We start from the raw sequence: 20,648 nt of genomic DNA, 5'->3' as shown, positions 1-20,648 counted from the left end.
ATTCCCATATTTTCCTGTAGAATAATAGCGAGAACACTTCGGAAAGCAATTCCGTGACTCGTTAAAGGTGCTATATAAATACAAGTTCTATATCAAATCGTCTCTTGCTTCTTTCCAAGTGCAATAAATGACATTGAAATGTGTCACCCTGTCACTTTCAAGTGACGGTACAATGATAAAAATGAAGCACGAATCTCCTGGTCCTTGCCCGCACAAGCGACAAAAAGAATAAATCCCAAAAAAATCATTTGGTCAAGTCTCTAAGTTGTCTGATCCTTGCAAAATACCCCTCAGATCCAAGTATCTCACTGTTTACTGTGCAACGTGTGAAAGACTGTTGTGTACTTCTGATTTTCTTGCCTGTTTTATTCCACAGCCATCAGACAACACCTGCTGGTCAAAGCTCTACCTTAAATATCCTGCAGGCAAACATTACTCAGAATTAGTCATCCCGACTGCGCCCAAGGTGTGGAGGGGGCGGGTGACTCGACAGCATATCTCAATGAAGCATTTCCGGAGGTATTTAAAGTTTAGTTCAGTGTTTTAGTAGTTCAGTGCTGAATACAGAGAGAATTTGGACATTTAACAGTCAACATGCAAGGAGAAACAGCCATATCAAGGGAGGGATTCTTGGTCAAAAGGGTAAGCGAACCTTCTTCATTGTAAACGGCATATCTCATTTCAACCAGTAAAGTGAGTTACCGTAACAAAAACAAAATATCTGAGTTCTGTTGAAGGGTCATTCGGACTCGAAACGTTAACTGTGTTCCTCTCCGCAGATGCTGCCAGACCTGCTGAGTTTTTCCAGGTATTTTTGTTTTTGTTTTGGATTTCCAGCATCCGCAGTTTTTTGCTTTTACTTTAGCGAGTTACCGTCTTTGTTTCTAATGAGTAGTTGGTGCCGTGAAAAGTTTGAGAAAATTTTCAGTATTGTGAAGTCTGTAAAAATTCTGTTGGATAAAAATAATTAAGCATTTCGGACTGAAGTAATTTAGGGGCCCTGTTTCTGCCCACAGTGTTGCTTATCCTAATGTACGTAACAATTTAAGTATCTGCAGGTTAGGAAATTCACCCGCTGTTTTCCCTGCCTGTGTGTGTTTTTAAGCACCTCTCCAATGTCACCTTTGTCTGAGATTAGAGACTCCTGTAGCTTCCTGCTGTTGCCACGATGTAGCACTGAGGCCGCCAACATCTTGTGTTTTCTTGAACAGATGTGATACTAAATCACAGGATGGAGAGAAAGTACAGTGCTCATGTTTTGGAGAGCTCCATCTATCCAGCTGCTGACCTCCTTTGTTCAGAAGGAAAAGACATTCATGCGGCTGCTGTTACCACTCTGCCACAGCACGTGACACGGACGGTATTAGGACTCCTGCGCTGAAAAAGTCACATAGACTCAAAACGTTAACTGTTCCTCTTTCCACAGATGCTGCCTGTTTTTCCAGCACATTTTCTGTTTTTATTCGGGACTTCCTTATTATTTAAGGCAAGGCAACATGGGCTGAATGGCCTCTTTCTGTGCTTTCTCAATCATCTCTAGTACTCTCTGCTGTGTCCTGGGTGCTATCACAGTTCCACAGGAGCCTTGCTCAAGTGGACTTTATTCACATGTGAGCCAAGACAGTGCCAAAGCGGATATCTGACTGTGGAAGGAATCACAGCTCAACCTGCTCTTGTCTCTATCTAACATCCAAACAAATGGGCTTGCCAACTGGAGTTAATGGATCCAAACCAAAGCACTCCTGTCTGATTCCCCACCCACCCCACAACAATGCTGATTAGCCAGCCAATTGTAACCTCAGTGTTGAGATGAGTGATCTCCAATCAGATGTGGACCATTTTGACCTGATTGACTTAATGCTACACCATAAGGTGTATGCAGGCTTGGCCTAAATAGCCAAGTGGTTATGGTACTGGGTTTGTAACCCTGAGATCAAGAGTTCAAATCTCACAATGGCAAACTATGAAACAATGTAACTTCATCTGAAACAGATGGAAATGGGTTTGTACTTGAAAGAGTTACAGATGCTGCCAGACCTGCAGGAGTTAGGAGGCTGGTAAAAAGACCTGGGTATCAAGAGTTCAAATCTCCCAATAGCAAAACTATAAGGTGTATGCAGTAAAAGGCAAAGGCAAGAAACATCTATTTTTCCCTCAAAACGTGTCTGTTCAGGAGATCAATTTGCCCAGTTGTATTAGAAATAAAAAAATTATTGCACCATATCCTCGAGTTAGTGAAGAACCAAGATGATAACCAAAGAGAATTTGAAAAAATATACCGTGTGTCCTACTTTCCTGCTATTTGTCTATTGGCCAGTTTTGGCTCCTTGCTGGTTCTTATGGATAGTTCTTCCTTATCTTGACATATTTGATACAATCAGTACTGTCCAATTTACAGTGATGTCTGCAATTGACACTTAAATATGATGAAATAAAAACAGAAAATGCTGGAAAATTTCCGCAGGTCTGGCAGCATCTGTGGAGAGAGAAACAGTTAATGTTTCAAGTCCCATATGACTCTTCTTCTGAACTCGAAGCGTTAACTCTATTTCTCTCTCCACAGACGTTGCCAGATCTGCTGCGTACTTCCAGCACTTTCTTCTGACCAAAATGTATCACTTCACACTTCTCTACATTAAATTTCATCTGCCATGTGTCTGCCCATTGCACCAGCCTGCCTATATCCTCTTGAAGTCCTCCTCAGGACTTCAGTTCACAATGCTTCCAAGACTTGCATCATCTTCAAAGTTTGAAATTGTGTCCTGTACATCCAGGTCTAGGTTATTAATATAAAGCAAAAAAAGCAGTGGCCCCTCTATATACCATCCCCCAGTCAGAAGTAAGTTGTTTCCTGTAACTCATGTTTTTAATTGGCTTGAATTATTTAAACTGTTAAATAATCAAATTCTAGCTATGCTAAAGACTAATGATTCAAAATACCACATGGTTTGAAATAAAATGCCTACCGGCACTAATATCTTTTACTTAAAAAGCATAGTTTTACTGATGTTTGGGGACTCAAATGATACATAGGGAAACAACATAGTAGTAGATTTAGAAATGATATGGCCAACACATTTTCTTGGAGCTCCTGTACCTCAAAATTTGGCACTACACCCTTGATAAAGAATAGTCCTAATGTTATCAAAGTTCAATGCTGATGCTAATGAGGTATGTTTTCTTGTGTAAAAAGGAATATGGTCTGCAAATGTTTGCAATGGTCTTGTGTGGCATTTAAGGGCAATTCTGCTGCATAGGGATTGATCTCAAGAAGATTTGACGATGAATGTTTAATTTCAGGGTCACGTTGTTCACAACTGGAAAGTGCGATGGTTCATATTGTCCAAGGACCAGCTTCTCTACTATAAAATAGAAGGGGGAAAGAGAGAGACTCGTCCCAGACGTATCATTTCTCTGGAAGGGTGTACTCTCCACTGCCCCTGTCTGGATTATGCAAACAGGCCGGTGAGAATTATAAAGCGTGTTTGTGTGTTAATAAAATTATAAAACATATTTCTGTACTATATGCTAATGAATTTGTTTCTTTCAACTGTACAATTTTACAATTGGATTTAAGATTCCATTTGCACCATCCTTTTCTGATATTCTCTTTATTGTTCAATAACTTTACAATTCCTGACTGATTTCCCTTTGCCCGTAACTCCCAGGGTCACTTCAGGCCATTGCATCATCTCTATTCCCACTTCAACCGAGGTTAGCTAACAGCATAGACATCAAGTCTGGAACTGCTTGATCTGTATGAAGTTGTTTCACACAGCATGTGGCATTTAGGCAACTAACAAAACTGAGTTCCCTCGAAGTTGTTTTAAGGAATGCAAAGCACACATTAAAAAAAACCCAATACTTTCATGGGATGTGGGTGTCACTGGCATTGGTTGTCCATCTCTCATTGCCCTTGAACTGAGTAGTCTGAGGGCATTTCAGTTGTTACAGTATCAGTTTTATTCATTCATGAAATGTGGGAGTGTTTGGCAAGGCCATCATTCCTAATTGCCCTTGAGAAGATGGTGATGAGCCGTCTTCTTTAACCAATGCAATCTATGTGGTGCAGGTGCTGTTAGGGAAGGAGTTTCAGGATTTTGACCCAGTAAAGGGATAGAGATATACTTCTAAGTCAGGATGGTGTGTGACTCAGGGGGGAACTTGGAACTGGCTGTTTTTCCATGCCTCTGTTGCCCTTGTCCTTCTAGGTGGCAGTGGTCGAGGGTTTGGAAGGTGCTGTCTAAGGAGTCTTGCTGAGTCGTTGCAGTGCATTTTGTATATGGTACACACTGCTGCCACTGTGCATCGGTAGTGGATGAGTGCCAATCAAGTGGACTGCTTTGTTCTTTGTGATGTTGAACCCCTTGAGTGTTGGAGCTGCACTCATCCAGACAGGTGGAGAGTATTCTATCACACTGCTGGCTTGTGGTCCAGTGACGTTTTTGGTCAATGGAAACTCTCAGGGTGTTGATGGTGGGGAATTTGGTGATGGCAATGCTGTTGAATGTCAAGGGGAAATGTTTAGACTCTCTCTTGTCGGAAAACGTTGTCACAGAGAACAAGTGTTTTACCTTCAGACTTGATTCTACGTTTACCTATTTTCCAGCTGGTGATTAAATTGAAGACAAAAAACTCTGTTGAGCATTTCCTTGAAGCTTCTTCCCGTGAGCAGCGAGATTCCTGGGCTGCAGACATTCAAAAAATGATTAAAGCTTCTAACCCAGATCACCAAGAGCAACTGAACTCTTCAAACGTGCCCTTTGAAATACCAGCAAACATTTACCTCAGGTAAGTGTTGTTGCTCTGTTTGACAATGTTAGTATGTCTTGTTTCTTTTCCCTGAGAATTTTCTCCTTCCTGTTTGTAAACTGTTAACTTATTCCAGAGTATAGTTCTACTTGGGGCGACTGTTTTGTAATGGCTCATCCAAATGGCCATTCTATTAGTGCAAGACTGGACAGTGAATGCTAATTTAACCACATGGCATATGATGGACAAGCTTGATTCTGTCTTCATCCGATATCTACACACATGATCCAGCTGGAGTCACCACAATAGGAATTACAGAATCATAGAATCTTGCAGAAGGAGGCCATTCAGTCCATAGTTTCCATGCCAGCTCTTTGAAAGACTGATCCAATTCCACTCTCCTTTCTCCATAGACCTGCAAATTTTCTTTTCAAAAGCATGAATCCAGTTTCTTTTCAAATTTTCTATTGAATCTGCTTCCACCACTCTTTTGGCAGTGCATTCCAGATCATCATAACTCAATTAGTACACCCCTAGGTTAATTGCGGCAGACCTAATATCACCCTGAGCACAGTCCAGGGATCAAACCCAGGATCACTATGGTCTATATGACTTATCCAATCTCAGCCATCAGGAAAATCAAAGCATCTTTCAGAGTGAAGTTATGGAAGCACCTTACTGACTCACCTGTTTAAAAAATGTTCATGGCTGACCCCTACAATGCACCTTTATAAGTGTGGCAATTACATATTTTTGATATTATCTATTTATATCATAACTAGGGAAGTAGCCCAAACATTAATGTACATTAATGGTGCCAGAGTCAGCAAATTGTGACCAACTCAAGTCCTGAAAGAAACTTGTTGCTTAATGTCGCAATCATTTTATACTTAGGAAGTCTGTTAGCCCTACCTTTTATTCAATAAGGAGGAAACAAAGTACATCAGATTGCACGTTGATTCTGATGTTGTTTAATCAATCTAATTTTCACAGCTTTTCACTAATATTCAGTTCAACCATAAAATCAGGGACCCAGAAATTGATATTGTAGTTATTAAAATTAACCTAATTAAATTTTAATTACATTGGGATATTAGCTACAGTTGTGTAGGGGGTTATGTTACTGGACATGTAATGCAGAGACTTGGGATTAATATTCCAGAGAATGTGAGTTCAAATCCCACCGAGGGAAGTTTGAGAATTTGAATTTAGTGTTGAAAAGAAAATGTGGAAATCAAAAGCTGGTATCAGTAAAATGACCTTAGACTACTGGACTGTCAAATAAAAACCCAACTGCTTTATTAATTTCCCTCCGGGGAAAGCAATATTATCCTTACTCAGTCTGATCTATATGTGATTCCCGACCCACATCAATGTCGTTGACATTTAATTGCTCCTTAAAGTGGCCTACTGAGGTCTCGCATGTATTAAAGCTATTTTCAGCAGTTCAAGAAGAAAGCCCCCCACACCAAATTCTCGGGGAAATTAGGAATGGGCAATAAATGCCTTGCCAGCAGCTCACCACACCAAAGAATGAACAGATAAATAAAATAAATAATGCTACATTTTTAATTTATAGCCACTTAATCACTGACATGCAAGAATCCAGCAGTGGGATAAAAGAGATGACAAATGGCGAATATGGGAATACCTACAAACTGTGCTTTACAGGTAAGCAAGGGAATGTGGTAACATGGAGAAGGCTCAAGTTTTGTCTTGCTTATTTTTATTCTTTCTGATTTTCTTCCCTCCCTGTCAGAAGATATGGTTCCAGACAATTCTCTGTGGTCATTCTTCATGTGTATGCTTTTAACAATGAGTATCATCTGTCTGTCTGTCGAGGGATTGCAGCCAAACCCAACACTCTCTTTAACTGACCAGCCCACCCCCCCACAACAACCTTCCAGCTACAGTGATCAGCTACCAGGGCAGGAACCCTGGCCAATTACCCTTCCCCCACCACCATTTCCCCCCAGTCCCCAACCCCCACCACCACCATCCCCCTACAATGCTTCTGCTTCATCCAGAAGGAAAGTGTCTCCATGACCACTTTCACTGATGTTCTACAAACCTGCCAAATGTGGCTCTGTTTGAGTGGCACTCACTCATTTTAGTTTAATAATGATTATTTTGAACCCTTCAGTGCTGACGTTTCCTTCCCCATAAGGATTCAATCACAAGAAACATTTTTGAATGAGACACCAAGATTAAATAGAATCACATTGATCTAATCCCATATACCTTCTCTGGTTCTTCCCTATCCCTTTATTCCCCTTTCCTTCAATCATCTGTATAACCGATGCTTAAATGTTGACATGTTCTCTGCCTCAATCGCTAACTCCAGTAATCAGTTCTACAGACTTGCAACCCAGTGTGCCAAAAAGGTCATCCCGTTTCAAGTCTAATTCATCTTATATCTCTGTACCCTTTAGTTCAGTGCTGGAAACGGTTTGCTTTTATCTACTCTGTTTCATCCATCCATAATTTTAATCCATCAAATCTCTATTCTAATAATAACAGCACCAATTTTTCAAGTCTTTCTTCATGTTTCATATCTTATGTTTGATTTTCCTCAGAGCAATGCATAGGTGACACTAGTTTTTAAGTGTGCAGGAACTTTATTTACAGAGTTTTAAACAATGCTTTAAATATCTACTCCCATGCTTCCAGCTCAGTTTCTAACAGCTTCCGTGTTGTTTGGTTATTTTTCTCTGAGTCAGCACCCAGGCTTAACCGATCAAGCATAGTAAACATAGATTAGTCACCAGGCTCTCATAATCAAACATTGAACAATTGAACACTACATGTTTCCTCATGCCAGGTGACATTGTAACATTCTGCCTTGACATCTTTCTTACAGTCTAGAACCCAAAACTACACTCCATACTTCAGATGAGATCCTAGTAAGGAATTATGTAGAATCACCAGTACACTTTGACTTTTATTATAACTGCAAGGGAACAAACATTCATTTAATAATCTTGACTGACTTAAAACTGAAAATTTAGTTTATTTTTTCATAACTAGTGATTTCACAATGTAAGCCATTTAATATTTACAGAAGCAAACATTTTCTTAATATAGCTATGAGATGATTGAATAGGGAGCTGTAATTACCCAAGTAAATAAGGAGGGTAACTATGTTCAGAAGGTACAATAAGTAACTTTATAGCAATTAGATTCTGTGAATTCCATTTTTATTTTTGGGAAAAAAACTGTTTGGAAATGTTTGGGGTGTTTGTTTTGAATCTTTCAATGGTGGTTCAAGGTGGGTATATAGAGTTAGGTCATGGATCAGCCATGATATTACTAAATGGCAGAATAGACTTGAGGGGATATATAGCCTTCTCCTGTTCCTATATTCCTTTGTTCCTAAAATATAGGTTAAAAAAGACTGATGTTTGTCAGAGGACAAAAATTATCTTAACAGTTGAAAAAGTTGTGTATGTCATCGGTAATCACTGTCAGTGAAATGTCTGTAAAAGGTATTGTAACCCAGAAACCAGAGCTTAAAAAACAAGTATTTTGGGAAACCTAAAAATGTATTTACAGATAAAATCCTGGTTAAATCAATGTGAAAAATGGGTCTTATTAGGGAAGGTATAAACTTTATGTGAAAATCAGAAATATCAAATGTTTGAGTGAGGGGGTAGGGGGGAAAACCAGGAATATTGAAAGTGTATTTTTTTTCTCTTCCCATTGTCCTTTGGGACAAGATTCCTGACAGCCTGCTGCTATTTTTGAACTTGACCTTCACTAATGAACGTTAGAGTCTGTGTGTCCTCTGACTGGCAGGTGCCTCTGTATAATTCTCCTGTTATGTTTGTAGTGTGACTCGGCAACTGGTTAGAATTCACTGCTTTCTGCCAACTTCTGATAGAATGAGCTCTTAATGTTAGTTTTCAGGTGGGAACTAATGCTTGAAAAGATTGCTACTGAAATGTCCAAAAAGCCTGAGGAATATATAAGTTTTTGGCACAGTGTGATGCACTTTAATGCAGATCTAAATATATCTTTTTTGCCTTTTGAAAGTTGATTTCAAGAAAATATGTCAATGGTAAAACTATTATCCCTTTGGGAATAGGTCTTTTAAAAGTTAGCAAAAATGAAAACAGTGTGTAATTTAGCACTGGTTGTTTCAGCCAAGCCATGGTTTACAGATTTCTTTTTTGAGGTAATAGGTCTGCTGTCTCTTACCTGAGAGAATGTGTTCCATCAATCTCTAGACTAATTCTCAGTGAGTAGAGCTAATTATTTAATATTTTTGATCTTCTGTCTAAAGGTGCCACTGTGGTTGACTGGCTGGTGTCCAGAAATATTGTCCAAACTCGTTCAGATGGCGTCACGTTAGCCTCCCTTCTAATTGAAGACGATTTCATTAAACCAGTCGGAGATAAAAGTACAAAAGCTATGTGGAATATTGCCGGCTCAGATCAGTTCCTCGATGATTCAACAGCACTTTATTGCTTTGTAAGTCTTTGTAGTGTGCTCTTTACCTTTTGTCCCCATTAATTTTCTGAAGGTGTTTATTCTTTACTGGAACATGGTTCCAATGGTGCCAGCGCACCTCCAGTGCCCCTGTCCAAATTAGGGCTGCCGACCCTCCAGGTTTGCCCTGGAGTCTCCCAGAATAGGATGTGAATTTTCAGGCACTACTGCAGGCAGCCTGAGAGAATTCTGTCCTTTATATTTCCTGCTGTGTTAACATGCCCCATCCCCACCACCACCTCCATGTCCCTTCCCCCACCCTGGCTCTGTGGTGTCAATGGCTGTCCTTGCAGAACATCCTCCAGCTGTGACATCTCCCCACCCCAAACCCCACCATTGTACAGGGCTGGATTCTGCTCAGGGTTTTTGGCTTGCATTATAACAACTACCCCATCATTAGACTTTTTTTTCGCTTCTGGCCAACTCAACAGATGACGAGCATAGTGGTAATGTTACTGAACTAGTAATCTTGTATTCAGAGACACGGGTTCAAATCTCATCATGGCAGTTTGGGGAACTTATTGTAATGAATAAAATAGTTGTTGCATTGATAATGATCATGAAACTACTGGATTGTCATTAAAAACCCATCTGCTTCACTAATGTCCTTCAGGGCAGAAGATCTGTCATCCTTGCCTGGTCTGGCTTACATATGACTCCAGACCCACTGCAATGTGGTTGACTCTTAACTGCCCTCTGAAGTGGCTGAGCAAGCCACTCAGTTCAAAGGCAATTACAGATGGGCAACAAATGCTGACCTTGCCAGCGACACTCACATCCCTAGAATGAATAATCAAATTGTTACTAAGGAAACAACTTGTTCCTCAAATGAGAAATAAGTTTCAGCTGCAAACAGCTCTAAGTGAAGTCTTGAATGGGTGGCTGCCAGGGAGGAGCTAAAATATCTGGGCACATGTGGTGTTATTCATAATAAAAGCAAAAATACTGCAGATACTGGAAATCTGAAATAAAAACACAAAATGCTGGAAAAACTCAGCTGGTCTGGCAGCATCTGTGGAGAGAGAAACAGAATTAACGTTTCGAGTCCAATATGACTTCTTCAGGAGGCTAGAAAATGATATTCATAATTCTGTAAGCATGTTAAGATTGATGTTAGCATACACTCTTCTGTGACTTCAAATAATTCAAAGTTTTGCTCCTACTTTATTTTCCAAAACCTCGCCAATTTTTGTTGTTGAGTATGTACATTTCCAACTTGCATGACAGCAATGATCTTTGCTTTGGAATTATTGGTTACAAGTCAATCTTAATGAATGTAATAATTTATTGAACCTGTGACTGGTGAAGTGAAGGAGGACATTCAAGGTGTGTGTGTCTGTCATTTGTGCAGATGGAAATCATAGAATACAGAGGAGGCCATTCAGCCCAAAGTGCCTGTGACAACTCTTTGAAAGAGTTATCCACATAGTCACAGTCCCGCAATCTTTCTCCACAGCAGAGCAATTTTTTCTTTAAGTATATATCCAACTACCTTTTGAAAATTTCAATAGAATCTGCTTCCACCACCTTTTCAGGCAGCATGTCCCAGCTCATAGCTTGCTGTGTAAAATAAATGTCCCATCATCTCCTCTCTGGTTCTTTTGCCAATTATTTTAAAGCTGTACTTTCTGCCTGCTGACCCTGCTACCAGTGGAAACAATTTCTCCTTGTACCATAGAGTGAAAACCTGGAAGGCACACTGTCTTAGGATGGGTGTAAATTGTTATCTAAAGCAGGCTCATCAGTGTTTGCACCAATAGAAACAAAAGCAAAAATTCCTGGAAAAACTCAGCAAGTCTGGCAGCATCTGCGGAGAGGAACACAGTTAACGTTTTGAGTCCGAATGACCCTTCAAAACAGTTTTATTGAAGGGTCATTCAGACTTGAAATGTTAACTGTGTTCCTCTCCGCAGATGCTGCCAGACTTGCTGAGTTTTTCTAGGAATTTTTGTTTTTGTTTTGGATTTCCAACATCTGCAGTTTTTTGCTTTTATCTTATTGCACCAACAGAGTTGAGCAGCACAATACTTGACACGTGCCTCATGTCAATGTGACCCCATTAGGTTTTGACATCGTGTTGAGACTCCTAAAGGAGTAACCGGTGATACTTTTAAACCCTTGTCCCAGTCACATGAGTGTGGGGGGGAGGGTGTGGGGAGATACTGGACGGGAAGCTTAACTCCTGTATTTTGCATTTTCCATAGGCAAAAAATGAGAGAAAGACCGAGAGTCCAAGTGATAAGATTGAAATACCTTACATGGAGCTTAGTGGCAAGATTGTGAAGCAAGGATTTTTGATGAAGCAGGTAACTTGAGTCCTGATCTCTGCAATTCATTAGGCTTAAACCGTGAATATTCTGCAATTAGCTTGGTTATGTTGAGCCCCGTGATGGAGGAACCCTGGGGACCCCTCAGAAAAGCTGCTTTACGATTGTTTAATTATGCGCACCCCACATGACAACATTTTCCAGTGTCGATATATTGATTGGTGCAGTTTTAAAGTGCTTTTGCTATCGGAGGTATTACAGACCTGAAAGGATAGGGTTCAATCCCTGGTCAGTGCCAAGTTTCCTGATCAAAGGAAAAGTTTGCCAGTGATTCCCCTGTTGTAAAGTGCGACTGTGTAGATGCCAGTTAAAGGATCAGGCCTGGTTGTACAACCTGCTCATATGTGGAGAATGGCTACTTGGATGCTGTACATGAGATGAACAGATGCCCCTGGTATTATATCCCAGCAACAGTCAATAGCAGTAATTTGACTTTGGGTGATGGCATAAAATAGCAAATCAGCTGCCCATATATCTTTCTTGATTTTCTTTTCAATTCATCAGTTTAAACAATAATCGGGAGGGTTTTATATGGGGTTGCTGATCCAACCCCCATTGTCTTCATAACTGGAAAAGGAAATGAAATTGGAACGTTTGGTATGGAGGGTGGGTGTCATAAGGGGAAATAAAAGGCTGGGGGGGATTTTACCACAGGATTTGGGACATTGATGCCAAATGGGGTTCCCAAGCCGGCACTTGCTGGAAGCACCAGTGCTATCTTACTGGAAGTGGCCTCTTTATTAGCTATCTCTGCATTCACTATCCTATTAAGGACGGTGGGTGGGGTCTTAATGATGCCAGCCCAATCAGAGGGCCAGCAGCTCTGGAGCCTCGGCAGCCCCACCAGGAGAGATGGGTGTTGCTGAGGCAGCCCAGGGATCACGAGGGTGCCTCAACATGGAAAATTTGTTTAAGCCTCAGGTGCAGCCTTCCATGCCATCAGGCCCCTCTTTGAGGCACGGAACTTTCAGCTCTGATGCCCCCCCCCCTACCCCTCTGACCTGCTACTTGGTTGAGATGGCAACCCCTGCTTGCAGCAGGGAGATGCTGCTGTGCTATCAGCAAAATACCAGTGGGGCTGCAAAATTATCCCATAGTTGGAGCCTTAATTATCTTAATTAGCTGCCTGCCTCTGTGGTGCAGGGAGCCAATCTAGTTCCCTAATTTCCCCCCCCGCCGGTGGTGAGAATGCATCGGAGAGCCATCCAGATGCTGCTCCCCATTATTATCCCAGCGTACTCCCCTCCAACCCCATCTCCATGACCGGAGTGGGGGTGCAGGTCAAGAAAATCCAACCCAAAGTTTCAAAACAACTTATGTGGCTTTTTTATTTCTCCACAAAACACCAAGTTCACTACTTCGAAACTTTGGGCTGGATTTTCTATATTAGCCTTGTTTAAGTAGATGAGGACTAAAGGGAATGGTGATGAATTTGTGCACATTTCCACGTACTACCATTGCACTGGTTGGTTTGCTAAGTAAACATATGTTCTTGCTGCTTTATTGTTACCGGATTTTAATTCTATTACATAATCATTAATACAATTATTCTTAAGGTTGCTTCGAACATATTCAAGCTCCGATGATATTATGAATTAGCTCACCTTCGAATATAGGCCAGGTCCATGTTTCCTGTTCTCGTGTGAAGTGAATTTTTGTTGGATTGTGAAGTCAAATATGATCATCTAACCACTGAGGAGTCAGCTGCACTGCCAGAATGGATGGTGATATATTCCAAGTTGTAAAATACTGCCCAGCTTTGGCCTGTGTTGCATTTGAGACAATTTGAATGTGTAACAGTGCATTCTAAGAGCTGCCATACAATGTAGACTCTGCCGAATATTAGTTTCATCTTAAGTGTTTAGGAAAATTATATGATCTCTGTAAAACTTTAATCTTTCTCACTTCCAAGATCCTAAACATTGTGAATTTTTCTTTGTGCTTAGGGACACAAAAGGAAGAATTGGAAAGTGAGAAGGTTTGTTCTGAGGTCAGAACCTTCACACCTGCACTACTACGATCCCTGCAAGGTGAATATTATGCATTTTAACTTCAGCTTTCTGTGAGCACATGTCTCTAGCTTAATTTTGCCTCTGTGATACCACTTCAGGGTCAGGTGACAGGAGGGGGTTCTCATAGCAGAATGAGGTATCTATCTTGAATTTATCCCCTTTGTTTGGACATCCTCTGCCAGTTGCATCCAAATCCAGGCAAGAGTGAATGCTCTGATACAGAAGCAAAAAAACTGTGGATGATGGAAATCTGAAATAAAAACAAAAAAAAAATGTGCTGGAAATACTCAGCAGGTCAAGCAGCATCTGTGGAGAGAGAAACAGAGTTAATGCTTCAGGCCGATGACTCTTCCTCAGAATTCTGATGGGTTCTGATGAAGGGTCATTGGCCTGAAGCGTTAACTCTGTTTCTCACTCCACAGATGCTGCCTGGCCAGCTGAGTACTTCCAACATTTTTTTGTTAATGATCTAATACTTTTTACTAATTAAGTCTGATACGTTTAGCACATTGAACCATACTATTGAGATCCTGATCTCACCTGCATCACTCAAACACAAGCACAGAACCTGGATTAATGGCTCAGTTTAAAATAACAAACAATATTACATGAACATTTCACTTATGTGCACTGATAACCTCTAGCCTGAAGTGAGTAGTGTAGTGTGTATGTTTAATATTCAAAACTGTCACACAACCGTGACTCACTGAGTAACACTCGCGCCTCTGAGTCACAAGGTTGTGGATTTGAGGCCCAATGCAGAGACTTGAATGCAAAATCTAGGCTGACGATCCAGTCCTGCACCTGAGGGAATGCTGCACTGTCGGAGGTGCTGTCTTTGGGGGCTCAAAGGTTTGTGAGACCTTTTTGCTAGACAGGTCCTAGCTATTGCCTTGAAAGCGAAAAGGACATTGATCTCAGATTTGAAGCCTTCTCGCTACAAGTCCTTTCCACCCCTTCTTGTGGTGGACCTGTTGACCTTTGACCTCACGGTGGAGGACCGATGTTAGAAGGGTGAAACAAAGTCCGTTGTGGCATGGAAGGTGACACCTAGAAGAATTTGGTACGCTCAACAGAAATGGCGCAAGGGGCAAAAGCAGAGAAACACCCTGTACTGGCCACCCACTGCAGCCACAAGGTACCTAAACATCTTGGATCCTCCTCGCTTCTGGGATCATGCAAAAACAGCCAAGAGAGTGGGGGATGGCAGAATGTACCTTTCATCCACTGTAATCAAATCCCTCAGTGTAGGTTTAGCTGTGAAGTGTGACCTACAGAAGGACAAAAATATGGAACATTTTAAAACAAATATTCCCATGTAACTTGCATTCATTTTGTGCTTCTGGCATTTCTAAGATTTCCATACATTTGTTTTGAGTAAATAATGAAAGTTTTTCTCAACTGACCTGAAATAACTGCTTTGCATCATTAGGAAAAAAATACTCAGCATGTCGGTGGGTTGTCACTTCGAGGCTGCCTGGTTTCTGCTTTGGAAGACAATGGAGTCCCACCAGGTGAGACTTGGTTTCCCATTATTAGAAACAGATGAAGATAGAGGGATCAGTTGAGCAAATTAACCAATGAAATCTTGGGCAATATTTGTGAGGTGCTTGAAAAAGTATAATAATATGGTGGTTATGGTACTGGAGTAGCCACAGAGGTCATGGACTAGCAACAAAGATCAGGTTCCAAATCAACTGCTATAAATTTGGTAATTAGTGAGCTGACATCAAAATGAAAAAAATAAATCTGCTGGATTATCATAAAAGCCCAACTGATTCCTTTAGAGAAGGGATCCTGCAACTCCTACCAAGATTGGGTAGAGGTCCAGTCTCACGCTAGCTGGTTGACTCTTGAACGCCTCTGAAATGGTCTAGTGAAATGTTCAGTTGTTAAGACAATTACTGCTTAAGAAAAACACCCACCATGACCACCTTAAGACGGCAAGTGGCAATAAACAAGGTTTTGCTGGTTCCACCCACACCTTCAGAACAAATCGTAAAACAAAAAATTATGAAAAGTTTAATTCCACTGACAAATGTTGGCAGGAAGCATTGACCTGAGGTTATCCTGGCTTTCAACTGTTTTAAGATACTTAATCAGGGGTATGATTGCAAACCTCACAACTTATAAAGGAATAACAAAGACCAAGGGCAGAATTCTGCGGTCGGCGAATGGGGGCAGGGCCCGCTCGCCGACTTGTAAAATGACGCATGGTGATGTTGGGCGGGCATCTCAACGTCACTGCCCGTCATTTAGATTTTCAATTTGGCAGGCATGCAGCCGCGTCGGTTGTGCACCCGCTGAACTGTCAAAGGCCTATTAAGGCCATTTTAAATAGTAATTAATTCAATTAGCTGAGCTGCCCGTTCAACCTTAAGGTTGGGGTTTCATGAAGTGTTTTAAAAGTCAATAAAAATTTTAAAAATAATTCTTTCACATATCCCAGCTCATGTGACAGTGTCACACGAGGGGACACATTTTAAAAGTTTTTATTTCCCTTTATTTAAATTTACACATCGAACTGACGTGCCTCAGGGAGATCTTTGCGCGAAAGAGCGCAGGGAATGACTCAGGGAATCCCTCCCTGCCCACACAGGGAGCGCTCAGCGCTTCCGGGTGAGCATCACGCTGGGCGGGCCTTAATTGGCCTGCCCACGCAAAATGGCGGCACGTCCCCGGGGGGGGGGGGGGGCGCCAATTCAGTTTGCACCCGCCCCGGCCTGCCCGTACCTCGCACAGCCCCCACAACGGGGGGTAAAATTCAGCCCCACCTTTATTTTTGAATTTAGATCTATGCCGGTAATCACCTCACCTGCGGAAAGCCCGATCTCAGCCAAACTTATTAAATGAGATGTCAACCTGGCCAACACACTTGAGGAAGATGTTGCAAAGACCACCGTGCACAATATGGGTTTGAAAATAGAAGGTTATCCTATGTCCTTTGTCTTTCACAACAAATGGCAGGATGTCTCTGAAAGGAGAAAAAGTACTTACAGATGTATAGATCATTTCCAAGGCCGGAGTTTTAGCATGTCTCCCCCTGGCGGAAGCAGAGCCTCCAGTCAGTTTGGCGGGACCATAATATCTCGCTGGGTGGGAGGGGCCATGAAATCCTGGCCCAAGTCACAGAATCACACAGTGCAGAAGAGGCCCTTCGGCCCATCGAGTCTGCACCGACATGTGAGAAACACCTGACCTACCTACCTACCTAATCCCATTTACCAGCACATGGCCCATAGCCTTGAATGTTATGATGTGTATCTCTGTATCACCCAGTGGTCATGATGTTCCTCATTTAGAGATTTATAGATCCTTTCAAAACTGTAGCTTGTTTTAGGGAGCTGCGAAGACTTGGCTCACCTAATCTTTTTTTCTGTCATGTGGAAGAAGAGGTGTGTTCTTTTCTTTAACGAACATAATGTTTATCCTTTCGATTATTTAATCTTTCAGGGATAAAAGGAAATGTTCAAGGCAATCTCTTCAAGATCATAACCACAGATGACGTGCATTATTACATTCAAGCCGGATCTCGGGCAGAAAGGTCAGAGTGGATCCAGGCAATCAAACAGGTGGCATAAACATCTTGCAAAAGTGTCCTCGGTTGGCATTGGAAAGAAGAAAGGAAATGAACTGTATAACAAAATTTCTAAAAAGTGCTCCTATCTCATGGCATTTGGATTTTATTTTAATTGCCAGAAAACGCAGTCTTGAATGTGAAAACATTGTTCATATATTCTCTCTCTCATACTCAAGTACACACGCACCACAGACACACACACATCTACATTGTCAACAGAAGTTGGCTTTGTGCTCTCTCTTGCTGCTGGACAAAGTGAACATGGCAGACTTGGATATAAAATAATGGCCACAGGAGGTCGTAATCTCCAAATTTTGGATTAATATTTGCTATTTGTCCATCTATAAATGTTTTATGAATGGAGTGTTACCAGACTGAGATTGTACTCTGACCCCCAGTAACTGCTACATGGAAATGATACTTTTCAATGGAATTTCGACAAGATAGAAAATGATGCCTTTTGTTATTGTATTTAATACCTAAATTGTTATTTATGCACTTTATTTTTCTAGATGTCATGTTGTAGTTCCTTTTTGTCATGTTATTGCTTTGTGTACTTTATGGAAAAAGCTAATGTATTTGAATGTTGCTTTTTCTCCTAAAAAAAAATACTCAGCACTATTTAAAGTTGGTCTGAAGTTTTGAGTGTAATTAAAAGGATAAACAATTTAATAATTAAAGGAGGAAGCTGGATGTTTTGAAGTCGTTTATCTCATCTTTGGTCAATTTTGAGTCAACTGATTGCTGCCAGTGGGCAGAGACGAGACTTCGCTACAAATGGTTGTGTTCCTGGACTGATGGAGACGGTGGAAATGAATCAGGTTTCCCACTCCTGATTGCTATCCAGTGACAACAGACAGAAGATGACTATGTTAGGCTTGGCTGTGGTACTTTTTATAGTCAACTAATCTGATAAGGCTCACAGAGAACCATGGAACTGCTGACACCCGTGGAACCCTATTCTGCATGGTCTCACTATCATCAAGATGGGATGAGTTACATCAAAAAACAGAGACTGAAGGAATCCTCACTGGAATTTTTTTCTGTCTATGTTAGTGATCCAGTGAGTTTATCCAGTGAGCAGCTGATGCTGTTCAGTGGGGGAAGGTCACAGGTTGAATCCCTGCTTTGCCCTGAGACAGCTGACCTGAGCATGAGTGGCAGTAAGGGCACTGTAGTTAGTGCCTTAGCGTGGGGTGGGGCAATTGTTACAGTCCGGTTAAGGACCAGCATACCTTTTGTTTAAAATAGACTTAAGTTTGAAATCCTAGTTACCCACCAGGAGAATAAAGCCATAAGATTCCACGGTTTTAAACAAACAAAATAAAATTTACTATACTAAGTCAGAAAAGTAAAACAATTCACCATATCTATTTAATACTCTAACATTCAGAATCAACATGAAACATATATGAATTAACAGGCACGCTGTGGTCAAACACACCACACTGCACATTGAAGTGCAGATGCAACAAAGGCAGATCGGAACAACCCACCCAGACTTCAATGACCACTGAGTAACAAAATCTCATTAAAACTCTGTCTCCTTCATGAGGGATTTTAACCGCTCAGTTTTGAAGATCTAGCCTCTGGATTCCCTCAAAAGCCGCTCTGACTTGGACTGCCTCAATGACTGCTTGTTATGACGTGGCAGATGATATGTGCCAGGTGGACCAAATCCACAAGGGAAACTTGGCCACGCTATTATAACAGTTTTGCAATTTGCATTTATTACAAGATGTGTGCTCTGAATTCAGAAGTAATGACCCCACTAAGACCTTTAGAGATTTTAAAAGTTAAATTTTTATTAACAAAATATAAGATTTCAAGCACATACATAAGACAACAATTACTTAATACTCTAACAAATCCTAAAATTCCTAATTAACCTGACTCTCAATAACACACCCCCTTTAAGGCAACAATCCAAAATAGATTTTAGATTTAAAAAATACAAGCCAGCAAGTTAACACAGTACCCACTTGACAGTGGAATTCCAAATGGTTTTCCCCGACTTCAGTGACCGGACACAGCAAACTTATGCACAAATGGCTGGAGGCTTCTTCAAGGCTATTTCAGATACTGCTGTTAGATCTTACATGGCCTCCAACATAGCCAACATTCTCCTTTATATTTGGGCAGAATTTTTAGGTTGACATGCAGGCATGCGCCGACCCGACTGGACATGAAGTCATGCGAGATGACATCGAGTGAGTGTCCTGATGTCATCCCGTGCTTGTATGGTGTTTTGGTCAGTGGTCATGCGCAAGTGTCGGAAGTGGGCCCACCGACAATTAAAGTTGCTAAAGTTCCAATTGTCCCCGATTTTCCATGGTCCATCCAACCTTACAGTTTGCGGACGGGCGATTCTGCCAGGCAGACTTTACATTTTTGATGAAACCTGATCCACGGATGGGATGAGGTTTCCATTATTAAATTTTAAAAAAATAAAAATGCATGGAAAGAATTTTCATCATGTTTATGTTCAGGTGATTGTGATGCGTGGACATTTTTTTTTGTGATTTTAAAATCTTTATTAAATTGTTTTGAAGTCTTCAGCTCCCTAAAGCAGCTCTCTGCCTTCAGGGAGCTTTCATTCAGTGCTAGCCTGCACTCACGCTTACGTCAGCACCCACCCTCTTCCCACCCCCACCCTGGCAGTGCAGAGCTTTTCAGTGCATGTTTCATGATGGCTGGCCATTAATTAGCCAGCCAGCATGAAATTGCGGTTGGGGGTTGATCATGCGCAATGGTCCATCCTCCGGCCACTCCTGGGCCTGCCGAACATACCTGCACGCCAACCTAAAAATCCTGCCCTATGCAACTCTCTCTTTAATATTGATCCATATGTCTTTGGAATTGTCCCTTTCCCATAATATAAAAAAACTTTCATGTTGCCAATATTGTCAGTAACCTTTGGGAAAAATAAACACACTCTTCAGTCTTGCTTATCTGGCCAGTTGTAAACAGACTAACATCCCTTTGAAATCCAAACAATCCCTTCACTTATCTAAAAATGCAAATTCTCTTCACACCTTACATGCTAAGACAGCATCCATCATTAGCATTTCAAGTACATTTCTACACCTAGCTTCTTTTGATAATTTCAAGCTTGCAGTCTACCTGACAGACACACATACAGAACCATTACACACACCCATAAACCTACTTTACAACAAACCAGAAAAATATTATGAAAATTATTACACTTTCACAACACTGTTCGCCTCCCAATGGTTCAATCTCTTCTCCTGAGACTGCATTCTAAGGGATTCACAAAGCTTCACTCCTACCTCTAAGTACTGGCTCACTTCCAACTCTTTTGCTTCACTAAGCTGGCACTGTCCCTGATTTTCTCCAAACTCCAGGCTCTCCAGGTTTCTTTGAGATCTAACTGTCTCCAGCATGGACCCAGCAACCTTTCCACCGCCTTCTCAGCTCCTCAGAACTTCTCCTGAGTTTCAACGGTACTGAACAGCTCCCAGGGCT

The 20,648-nt window shown here is 41.3% G+C and overlaps 1 protein-coding gene across 2 annotated transcripts; it reads left to right on the top strand.

The window, feature by feature from the left end:
- The first annotated feature begins 485 nt into the window (after nucleotides 1-485).
- plek2 (pleckstrin 2) lies at nucleotides 486-17,857 on the top strand. 2 transcript variants are annotated; one of them, XM_041213899.1, is made up of 10 exons: nucleotides 560-642; nucleotides 1,212-1,486; nucleotides 3,301-3,465; nucleotides 4,610-4,791; nucleotides 6,332-6,423; nucleotides 9,035-9,222; nucleotides 11,445-11,546; nucleotides 13,514-13,597; nucleotides 15,012-15,093; nucleotides 17,033-17,857. In XM_041213899.1, exons 2-10 carry the CDS (start codon nucleotides 1,427-1,429, stop codon nucleotides 17,158-17,160), a joined length of 1,083 nt encoding a protein of 360 aa, XP_041069833.1. In that variant the 5' UTR covers nucleotides 560-642; nucleotides 1,212-1,426; the 3' UTR covers nucleotides 17,161-17,857. The 2 variants fall into 2 exon arrangements, with proteins under 2 accessions (XP_041069834.1, XP_041069833.1); XM_041213900.1 differs by lacking the exon at nucleotides 1,212-1,486 and having other exon boundaries at nucleotides 486-642.
- Nucleotides 17,858-20,648: the final 2,791 nt, after the last annotated feature.

This window comes from Carcharodon carcharias, chromosome 20 (assembly GCF_017639515.1).
Source record: "Carcharodon carcharias isolate sCarCar2 chromosome 20, sCarCar2.pri, whole genome shotgun sequence".
In the NCBI taxonomy this organism is placed as follows: Eukaryota; Metazoa; Chordata; class Chondrichthyes; order Lamniformes; family Lamnidae; genus Carcharodon; species Carcharodon carcharias.
This window is presented reverse-complemented; position numbering and strand designations above follow the sequence as displayed.

Coding starts and splice junctions, on each gene's coding strand:
- plek2 (XM_041213899.1), top strand. CDS start 1,427: ATGCTGCCTGTTTTTCCAGCACATTTTCTGTTTTTATTCGGGACTTCC. Junction 1,487..3,300: donor GGACTTCCTTATTATTTAAG/GCAAGGCAACAT, acceptor GTTTAATTTCAG/GGTCACGTTGTTCACAACTG. Junction 6,424..9,034: donor CTACAAACTGTGCTTTACAG/GTAAGCAAGGGA, acceptor TTCTGTCTAAAG/GTGCCACTGTGGTTGACTGG.